The sequence below is a fragment of the Tachysurus vachellii genome, chromosome 19 (genome assembly GCF_030014155.1).
Source record: "Tachysurus vachellii isolate PV-2020 chromosome 19, HZAU_Pvac_v1, whole genome shotgun sequence".
In the NCBI taxonomy this organism is placed as follows: domain Eukaryota; kingdom Metazoa; phylum Chordata; class Actinopteri; order Siluriformes; family Bagridae; genus Tachysurus; species Tachysurus vachellii.
The window spans coordinates 20,436,570-20,447,966 of record NC_083478.1 but is presented as its reverse complement, the minus strand read 5'-3'; the positions used below and the strand labels follow the sequence as shown (position 1 = coordinate 20,447,966).

The window sequence follows — 11,397 nt, the reverse complement described above, 5'->3', positions numbered from 1 at the left end:
CTGTTTGTACACATCTGTTTAATCCTGACCAGCTTTTAACGGCTGATAAAACAGTTTCTTCCGCAGCCCGGAATAAGACTCCGCCCCCGGTTCCTCCTCGCTCCGCCTCCAAGCCCTACATCTCTGTGACGGTGCAGAGCAGCACGGAGTCGGCGCAGGACACCTACCTGGAGCAGCGCAGCGAAGCCAACAGCCAATCAGGACGCAGCAACTCGTCAGACAGCGCCACCAGCTCAAGGACAAGCAGCCTGGCTAAAGCTCCTCTCCCTCTGATACCCCATATCCCCGTGCACATCCCCCTGGTGCCCCCCATCCCCGTACCGGTGCCCAGCGCCCGTGTGAGCAGTCCTCCCCCTCCTCCTACCCGAGAAACCCAGACGGTGAGCGTAGGGTTCACGCAGGACGAACCTCGGGCCGCCGTCAGGAGGAAACTCTCCTCCATCGGCATCCAGGTGTGAAGAATTTAGTCTAGAATTTTGTACAGAAAAAATCTCCTGATTTATTAAAAATGTATATTCACTAAATCCAGAGTTGTGTTTGTGTTTGAAGTCGTGCTGTACTTTGTGTGTCGGACAGGTGGACTGTGTTCAGCCCGTACTGCGAGAGGAACACACCCCCACCACCAGGTTCCAGTCTATTGGAGTTCAGGTGGAGGACGGCAGGCCGTGAGTTCACACTCCTCCTCTCACTCCTACCCCCATCCCCTCTTCCCCTCCTCTCACTCCTACCCCCATCCCCTCTTCCCCTCCTCTCACTCCTACCCCCATCCCCTCTTCCCCTCCTCTCACTCCTACCCCCATCCCCTCTTCCCCTCCTCTCACTCCTACCCCCATCCCCTCCTCCACTCCACACCTCCATTCCCATTGTACAGTTTGTACAAAGATCACATTGATAAACCTCTGAGAAGGAGGGGCAGCTGATCTGGTGGCTGATGTGGGTTTAAACGCTTTTAAAAGTGACTTCCTTATGAGGACAAAAGCAGAACCTCAGTCTGTTTTATTTCCGTGTTTTATCTGACGACGAACACTGATTCGTTTTGCTTTTTTTTTTTTTTTTTTGTCAGCTTCTCTATAAATCTGTACAGTCGTCATTTAAGAAAGTTATTATTTTATCTTATCAGTGACGAACCAAAACATGTATGTTTTCGTCTCTGTATATAATAGATTTATAATTTAATGGACTTTCCACAAGCTTAAATGTCGCTTTAGTTCAAATCTTTAATAAAGAAAATATTGTATTTGTTGTTGTAAATTGGATAAAACACATCAATCGCAGCATAATGCAGTGTTTTAGTCTTTAATAATCATCCTCGTGTTCTCTCCTTACTCACGTCCATGACGTCTCAGCATCAGTGCAGCTGCAGCAGTGTGTGTGTGTGCAGCAGTCAGTCCTGAGGGACAGGAGGGATTTTGCTCAGGGTTTTTTACATCAGCATCGAGCACAGACTCATTTATCACCTGGTGTGTACACTGATGAATAGGCAGTGTGTCCACACACACACACACACACACACACACACCGTTCTGGGACGGGAGGAAGAGCCCAGTGTAATGGAGATAATCAAATCCTGCAGGTCACATCACCTGCTTCTCATTCCTGCAGTCACTCTGTATTTCCATACCTGTCCCTCTCTCTCTCTCTCTCTCTCTCTCTCTCTCTCTCTCTCTCTCTCTCTCTATCTGTCTGCCCCCCCCTCTATCTGACACACATATTTGCATTTACACTCCTGACACACACTCCTATTCTCTCACAGACATTCTGACTGATAACGATTTGTCTGTGTGTGTGCGTCTGTCTGTGTGTGTGCGTCTGTCTGTGTGTGTGCGTCTGTCTGTGTGTGTGCGTCTGTCTGTGTGTGTGCGTCTGTCTGTGTGTGTGCGTCTGTCTGTGTGTGTGCGTGTGTGCGTCCAGGCTGAGCCGCTTCAGCAGTATGGCGTCCAGACAGGAGACGGCTGACGCGGAGCCTCAGGACCGGACAGACAGTAAGGTGTCAGACATCAGCAGCGCGGCTTGCAGCACTCAGACTCTGGACTCTCCTGGCTGCTTAGGCAGAGCTCAGAAATACTCCTTCACCATCCCGGAGAGCGTCGAAGCGGCGCTGGACCCGTCCTCTCTCCCTCCTCCTCCTCCGTCCCTGCAAAGCGTGAGTGTGAACGGAGCGTCGGAGCAGCCCGGGGCCCCGGGGGCGTGTCTCAGGGACGGACACTGCTTCCTCCGACTGCTGCAGGCCGAGACGGGGCGCATGGAGGCCTGGTGCCAGCAGATGGAGCAGGAAAGCAAAGAGAAGCTGCTCTCTGAAGAAGGTGAGAAGAGCTATTAGAACGGGGCAAGAGTGCAGGGCGGGGCAGGGCGGGGCAGGGGGCGTGTCTTTAAGCATTAATGAATCTGTTGTTTTTTTTTTTGTTTCTTTTTTCTCTTTTTTTGAGGCTCGTATACAGTCGCCCTGTTTTGTTTTGTCATTAACAAGCAACACAACAAGGTTTGGGATCATTTTAAGATAATCCGGGTTGCCAGATTACTGAATATTCTAAAACGTTTAAAAGGGTTTTTAACAACCTCCCAGCATCGAGGCTGCATGTTTTAATCCTTGTGTATGTTTGTATTTGGAGCGTTTAAGCTTGTAGTCTAGACTAGATTTATTAACCTCAGGAGATAAAGACTGATGCATCACACCACGAGCTGCTTGTTCCACTCCGGCGAGGCGTCACATCGTCCGCTCAACACCCCAAACACACACACTATTTTTGTTACTTACACCAGAATGTCGGACATTTTCGCTAACGCTTTTATTTTCCACCAACACTTTGTTCACTGTTTTTTCCCCCTCCACCCTCCACCACCTCCCACCTCTCACTCCTCCCCTGAGCTGCCTTCTGATTGGTCACAAGGTTATAAAGCGGTTGACGTCACGCTGCAAACTTGCTGCATAAAATCTGCCGTGAGTAAAATACGAGGCACTTTTTAAACAGTGTCCAGACTCCGCCCACTTCACGGTGTGTCGGGTTAACGCGTGAAAGCAGGTCGCGTTAAAGTCGTCTCGGGGGTTCGAACAGCTCCCTATGAAAATTTCACTCTGTTACATCACCGGTGCTGGATTTTACACCACAAGTGCCAGATATTTCACAAATCCTCCAACATTACACAAAGTCACGAACCCTTTCCCGTTTCCCAGCCTGCCCCTGGTGCCGGGTTTCATCAGCCCGAGCTGCTCTTTAACATTCCCTCTTGGATTTATTTTGAATTTATTTTTAATGATAATGATTTTTATTTTTTTTATTTTTTGCACGTTCTCCCTCTATCGGCTTTTATCCTCCTAAAGGAGCTACATGTGAGATTTTCTTTTCTTTTGTTTAAGCATTTTCTTTACAATCCTCATGACATTAATTCTCTCACTCATGTGCTCATCTAACGCCTGGCCAAACTCGGTGTCCGGTTGTGACGGACGTGAGCGAACGGGTCAGGCGGGGAGGAACATCTGGAAAAGAACGCCTTCATCTTGCATCTAGCTCCTTTAACGGATGTCACAGCTGAGACACGCGAACGCTCTACTCTTAACCACCGCACCGATCGATGGCGATTCCGCACCAGCTGATTTCCTGCTGGTTTTATTAACGAGATGACAAACTGCACACGGAGACGTGTTTAATGACACGATGGCTCTTAATACTGAGCCATGGCTGCCGGTCCGGCGCTGTGACGTGTGTGTGTGTGTGTGTATGTATGTATGTATGTGTGTATATATATATATATACACACCTGGGCTATTCCGGTCGCTTCAGGACGGAGATTTAATCACAGCTTGATAAATCTGGAATAACGGATGAGATCTTAGCTTTAATTAGACGTCTCATTGTGAGCCGATATTTTTGGCTTTTAATTAAAACACAGTGTGAATTTTAAGGTCGAAGACGACAGAAAAGTCCCAGCGGAAGAATATTAGGAGAAATTAGATGATCATTAATATAGAGATGTTTAGGATTTTTTTTAACCCACAAGGGGATTTATGTAGGACGTGGCAACCAGACGAGTGCAGCGTCTCTTCCATAAAAGGCTAGTGTTTAAGCTTAAGTTTCTCTCATCCTGCATGTGTGTGTGTGTGTGTGTGTTTGTGTGTGTGTGTGTGTGTGTAGTGCTGGGGAAGATCCGCAGTGCGGTAGGCAGCGCTCAGTTGCTCATGTCTCAGAAGTTCCAGCAGTTTCGAGGGCTGTGTGAGCAGAACCTGGTGAGTCCCAGAGCCTCGGCTTTTAACGCGGCTTTTGCTCCGCGCTTCTTAAAGGAGCTACATGTGAGATCGTGCGCACTTTCAGTTTCTTTTTACGCATCAAATCATCCTCATGAACCACTCTCACACACTCTCTCTCACACACACACTCGAGCGTGAGCTCGAGCCGACGTGTGACTCAGAGCTTTCACGCCGAGCGCGACGGACGAGCTCGTTCACGCCTGAGGGCAAATCAGTGTAGCTTTAAATAAATCTACAGGAAAGCATCGATGTGGGTTTGTTTTTTATTTGTTTGTTTGTTTGTTTGTTTTTCTTTTGTTTGGAAAATGTATGGATGAAAACATTAAGCGGCTCGAGGTAGTTTTTGGATCGGCGGTAAAACCCTCCGTGACACGAAACCCTCCTCGTACCGCTTACTGCTGCTCTAATACGCAGACGAAAACGAATAGACGTTAATTTATCGTTTGTTTCTTTGTTAATAACGTTCTCCAGCACGCGCCGTGGTCCGTTAAGACGATGCACTGGTTGCTAGGCAACGTCGCCGAAGTGTATCTGCTGTATCGTTTTTGTTTGGTTTGGTTTCTGACCCCGATGCGGGACTACAGAGTTCAGTAGTGATGCACTCGCAGGTTTGCGTATCGAACATCGGACGACGTCCGTGATCGGAATTTACACCCGAAACGATTTGTGTTCTAAATCGAGCATCAGACGTATAAATCTATATATTTCTACACTATATAACTGAATATATTCGTATTTTTATGTATGAATTTGAATATTTACCTTGAATTGGCATCAAGTGGCTCTAATTTTACATTTAGCTCCTTTAAAAAGTTAGAAACAAGTTACTTCCTGTTCTTCTCTCTCTCTCTCTCTCTCTCATCCCCCCACCCCCACCCAAAAATATACTAACGTAAAGACAACACGATGTAACTTCTTTCTCGCAACAACGTAACCCTAAACGGATAAAAAGTGACCGCGTCAGTTTGTTGTGGCGTAAGAGGAATAAAGCGCTCTGAGGCGTGGTGTTCATGGTGGAAACCATTGTAACCAGGATTTCCACTAACAGCACCACACCTGAGAGTTTTATTCCTCACTTCACACGTGTGTGTGTGTGTGTGTGTGTGTGTGTGTGTAACTCGTGCGCTCTTCTGCCCACCAGGACGTGAACGCTCAGCCGCAGCCCACTGCTCAGGACCTGGCGGGTTTCTGGGATCTTCTGCAGCTCTCCATCGAGGACATCAGCACGAAGTTCGACGAGCTTCACCTGCTCAAGGCCAACGACTGGAAACTTCCAGACAGCAGCAGCAGCAAAAAGGTGGCGAAATGTTCTAGAAACAGTAACGTATTAGAGCGTTAATCAGTTAGAGCTGCTGCTGTTCTAGAAATCGTCTCGACACCTTCAGACCAATCACAGTCCAGAATTCGGCGACGATGTTTCCACCTCGACGTTTTTCGCCACATTTTAATTTTTTAATGCCAGCTGGGTTTTTTTTTTTTTCATCTTTTTTTTTTCACACCCCTGTCCTGTTCCCGCAGGAGGAGAAAAAGCCGGCGAGCGTGACGACGCCGAAGAAGGCACCGAAGCTCAAAGCGACCGGGCCGAAGGAGAAGAGCAGCGGAGACTCGGCCGCTGATAAACAGAGACAGGAAGCACGGAAGCGGCTGATGGCTGCCAAACGAGCCGCGTCCGAGCGCCAGAACTCTGCCACGGAGAGCGCCGACAGCATCGAGATCTATGTCCCTGAGGCTCAGACTCGCCTCTGAGAGAAACCACACACACACTCACACACACACACACTCCTACTCACACGCTTCTGGAGCCTACAGGGACGTAGAACTCGGAACGGTACAAACGTGAGCTATAATAAATAAATAAATAAACTGTGTGTCAGCACTGAGATTGTTAGTGCTGCTCGAGACCTTTGTTACTCTTCTACTTGTTATAATGAGAAGAATTATACAGAGCTGTAATTATCTCACAGAATAATCTATCCAACCCTCGCCTGTAAATTGTCTTCATGTCTCAGACGCCACGTCGCGTGTTTTATGTGGGAGTGAGTTTTAAAGAATCCGCCGCCCTTCGGTTGCCCCGCCCACCCTGGCCACGCCCGCGCCACGCCCCGCCCCACCTCCTTCCCCGGCACGCACTCAGGATTCTGCACGTGTGCACTTGTTTTACAGCAATGTGGTCTTCCTCTCCTCACCTTCATCATCATCACTTTGTTATTATCGTTATTGCTGCAGCATCTTTTAGGGCATTGAGGAATGTGGAGTTTTTCGAGAGGTTATTTTGGCACTTATTTTGTTCACCCTGCGTTCACACCAGTACACACCAGTACACACATCCATCTCATATGAAACTTTCTCAATGGCTTATGAGGAATATTAAACTCTGGGGCTGCGGTTACAGGAAAATACAAACATGACAATTATAAAGATTTGATCATGAAAGTGTCTCTCTCTCTGTCTCTCTCTCTGTCTCTCTCTCTGTCTCTCTCTCTCTGTCTCTCTCTCTCTGTCTCTCTCTCTTTCTCTCTCTCTCTCTGTCTCTCTCTCTGTCTCTCTCTCTCTCTGTCTCTCTCTCTCTCTGTCTCACTCTCTCTCTCCTCTCTCTCGCTCTCTGTCTCTCTCTTTCTCTATGTCTCTCTCTTCTCTCTCTCTCTCTCTCTCTCTCTCTCTCTCTCTCTCTCTCTCTCTCTCTCTCTCCTCTTTCTTTCTTTCTCTCTCACAGTTATCCCCCCACACCCCAAAACACACACACACAAATAAAACAAAATTGCAGCATTTCCTGTTCCGAGCAAATTTGGCTGAAAACTTGACTGTTACAAAGCGCTGAGACTCCTTCTAAATACGTCTCCTTAAAACCAACCATATCAATGATTCTTTTGACAATAACAACACTTTGTTAGTCTCATTATTATTATTATTATTATTATTATTATTATTATTATTATTATTATTATTAATCTGGCTTTGATGATGGCGAGTGTCCAGCCTTCGCCTCCCTGTACGACGTGTGGAGTAAAGGGTTTCACACCAGAACAACAACTGACTTTTTTTTTTTATTTATTTATTTTTATGTTTTTTACTGAAATTAGATGAAGGTGACGCACTTTTATTTAAAACGTTCAGACGCATCGTGACAAACCAGCAGGTGTGAACTCAGGGTCAGGACGCGGATCACAGAGAACGAGAGAACGTTTAATTCTTTCATGTCGATCTGAGCTGGTTTGGATTCGTCACTTCAGCATTTCAAATGTTTTATGGGTTCATTTTAATCCTGCATTTCTCACTGAAATCCCCCATTGTTTATTTTTTTTTATTTATATTGAATCTTCTGTGTTCGGCGTCGTTCGGCGCGTAACACGATTCTTCTGCTTTATGAATGTAGAGGGGACTTTAAAACATTTCAGCAGTGTGTTTTCACACGTCGACTCACTCGCTTTAAAGGGTCGTTTCACGGCTTAAGGTTTAATCGCTTCCTGAAGTTCATCCGCAATCTACAGACTGATTTCTTTCTTTTTTTTTTCCCCTGCGAACGTAAGGACATCCGTCACAGACTCCAGTACACACGAGACTCAAATTCACTGATTTTATTGTATTTTTTTTTTTTATGTTTTTTTTATTTTTTTATTTTTTTATTTTATTTTATTTTTATTTTTTTTACATTTAATATTTTCAGTCACAATCTTCTTTCTCATGGGTCTTTATTTCCATCTCATACTCTCATTAGCTGAAAAGTATTTACAGTCCCCACAAAGGCACTTTATCAGTAATCAATAATCGATCATCAGAGTGCGGATGTCGCCGTGGAAACCAGGTCGTGCTGCTCTTTGTCATTCAGAGATTGTTTAAAAAAAAATAAAAATCTGTTCTTTAGATACTAGAGGAAATATATTGCATACATATATATTTTTTTTTGAAAATCGTATTCTTTTATTCGCGTAAGATCGTGATTTTATTTGAGCCCTTTTCCAGACAGAGTAACTATGCATACAGCCGTTATCTTGGGGTCACGAGGTCAATCCTGTGAAACGGTCGTATACGTTTAAACGAGTTGGCGTACGAACAATTCTGGTCCGTGCTTCCCTTCGTAAAATATCCGACATCCTACATTCACGCTAGCGAGCCACAAGGCGGCTGTTTACTTTCTTACCTTTATCTTTTTTCGACTGCTTACAAACAAACCGCTTAAAATTTCAGCAACGGTTGAAATTTGAATCGAGATTTTCTTCATTTTCAGCAAATAAGTTTGCGATGCTCTAAAAAGCTAACCAGTACTCGAACTATTCCTCGGACCGATCCTTACAATTTTAAATGACATTAGGAGGAAATATGAGGCTTAGAATGATGTAGCGCCACCGATAATCTACGTAGCTAGAAAAGTAACCCGAGTTGGGCTAAACTAGGTCAACGTAGACATGCGAATCAAACAGCTAATCTTCACTCTGATTCGTGTAGACCTAGTTAGATTTAGAAGATATTTATAGCTAAAATAAATAGATAATAGATGTACAAGCATGGGGGGCGCGGTGGCTTAGTGGTTAGAACGTTTGCCTCACACCTCCAGGGTTGGGGGTTCGATTCCCGCCTCCGCCTTGTGTGTGTGGAGTTTGCATGTTCTCCCCGTGCCTCGGGGGTTTCCTCCGGGTACTCCGGTTTCCTCCCCCGGTCCAAAGACATGCATGGTAGGTTGATTGGCATCTCTGGAAAATTGTCTGTAGTGTGTGATTGCATGAGTGAATGAGAGTGTGTGTGTGCCCTGTGATGGGTTGGCACTCCATCCAGGGTGTATCCTGCCTTGATGCCCGATGACGCCTGAGATAGGCACAGGCTCCCCGTGACCCGAGGTAGTTCGGATAAGCGGTAGAAAATGAGGGAGTGAGTGTATAAGCCACGCCCACAAGTGACACAAGCTCCCTCTCACTCGCTGATGTGATTGTAGTGATCCATCACACACACAGCTCCTGGATACACAACACAGCTGTTGGTCCCCGAATACCAGCAATCTCTCAAATGTCCCGTAATGGTGTGTGTGTGTGTGTGTGTGTGTGTCTTCAATTTCACACTGTTTTGAACTAGCAAGCATCACATCTCGTCTCGCTGCCCATCAAAACGCCTCACACACAACGCAGTCCTTCACAATCCACAGACATTTTTCATCGATTGACGCCACTTTAGTCCCTTCTTCTTCTTCTTCTTCTTCTTCCTCTTCTTTTATTTTTTTATTTTCTGTGCCATAGACTGAACTGTACACTAGCGTTAGCTTTAGATTCTGCAGAATGTGCACATTTTGGATTATTTTTAAAGACAAGCTGTACATTTTCATTGTCCAGAAAAATATTAAACTTCATTTTTTTCTTCTTTTTTATTCACAGAGTTTGTCATCATCAACATTTCACATTTTACACAAATACAAAAAAAGGTTGTACTTTTCAATGTTGACATGCAGTTTCCTACATTACCCACAATTCCTTTGGAATACCTGTCGATTATGGTGCAGTGATATTTTCACCTCTTCTCAGAGAACGCGACGCAGCAGCGCTTTAATCCTTTACTCTGTCCAGCTCACCGGTACACGCTGCTGATCACATCAGCCTCCTCTCAGAGAAAGAAATCTTACCTTTAAGATTAATGAAGTAATCCACGAGCAACCGTTTTATATATAACACAAACATATTTGCTTCGGCACTTTTGTGTTAGAGTTACACGGCTAACGTAAAGTCGCTAACAGGTAGCACGTTAGCGTAGCTACTAGTTTATCGTTGTATATTGTGCAAGTCATGATTATCTTCTAGTTTCAAAGCAGAACACGTTCACGTCATTAAACGAATATCGTATACAATAAATGTTAAGCCACGCCCCAAAACAATACTTCAAATGTTAAGCCACGCCCTCTTCCAGATGCTGACTGCTGTGTAGATCAACTTTTGGTTTTTTGGACGCCTTTGTGACGTCCTTTTGTTATAGAAACTTCATCCAAACTTCAATTGTTAAGTATGAACATCTCTACGAGTGTGTAACGACTCGCACGGCGGTAGCCGTGAGCTTGTCGTACGTTTAGGTCTCCTTACATTAGTTAGCCTGCTAGCCTTCATCCTGGCTGATCATCTACACATTACATTACATTTTATTTTTGTGGCCAAACTATTGCTGTAATAAAATCCAGCATCTAACAGTGTACAAAGTAACTAGGAGACGATGCTTCATCTTTATTTATCCATCAGAATTTTTTAACTCTGTATGTTTCAACTCTATCTTTGTTTGCCAGATCCATGTGGATCCAGGTTTCTGTCCCAACAGCTAGTTGAGTTGAGAATTTGAAATGTTTAAATGATTTTAAGATCAACACTGTGAGGTTGAAATTGTTTGTTTAATGTTGGTTTCAATGATCATACGTCCCTTTTTTATTTATTTACTTATTTATTTATTGTTTTTTACCTCAGATACAGTATTTTGTTTTTCGTGTCTCATTCTGTTCTTGAGATAATCTACATGTTTTATATTTAAACCCAAACTTAGCACAAAGGTTTTGATCTCTGCATGGTATAGCAATATCTCCTGATCATTTTCACTCCGTTCCTGTGGATTATTTGCCTTTTTCGTGACGGAGCGTCCACCACCGACTCGTCAAACGTTAATAGGGCTACAGCTTGCGTCGACTCAGTGATGGAGGAACGACTCCAACAGACTTTCAGCAGACGATCGAAGCTGCTTTTTATAGCTCCTGACCTCTGTTTTCGAGGAACCGTGTGGAAGACCTTGTACATTTCAAAAATACTGTCGGACAAAGGACGATTGATGATTGTGTAAATCTTCACTGGACGTTAAGCGTTAAGAATATTTCCAACGTAGACTCGCAAGAGTCTGATGATTTTTAGCACTGGGATTTCTGGTTTGTGTCTGCTTTAATTACCAGACGCCGATGTCATCAACTGACTTTACGTCCGACTGCGACATGCGGCAGCAGCACCACCGCCGCCGCACCAGTACGTCTCAAACCCTAGACAAGTTCTTAGTAGTAAGAAGCCACAGTCGATGAGAAAAATTTCCAAATCTAGTAGCAAGCTAATACCCTTCTATTAAGCTAACAAGCTAGTAAGATATCACTTCATACCAATCAAAACAATGACTTTAAAGTCTGACCAAAGGCACAGGGACCAGCAACAAAT

General features: G+C 44.8%; 1 protein-coding gene across 1 annotated transcript in view; it reads left to right on the top strand.

The window, feature by feature from the left end:
* dlgap4a (discs, large (Drosophila) homolog-associated protein 4a) overlaps positions 1-6,762 on the top strand; it is an 83,017-nt gene extending 76,255 nt beyond the window's left edge. The window contains exons 7-12 of the mRNA XM_060894685.1: positions 67-452; positions 577-665; positions 1,912-2,303; positions 4,131-4,222; positions 5,385-5,540; positions 5,762-6,762. Coding sequence (XP_060750668.1) covers positions 67-452; positions 577-665; positions 1,912-2,303; positions 4,131-4,222; positions 5,385-5,540; positions 5,762-5,989 — 1,343 coding nt within the window. The 3' untranslated portion in view covers positions 5,990-6,762. The remainder of the gene's footprint in view (positions 1-66; positions 453-576; positions 666-1,911; positions 2,304-4,130; positions 4,223-5,384; positions 5,541-5,761) is intronic.
* Positions 6,763-11,397: the final 4,635 nt, after the last annotated feature.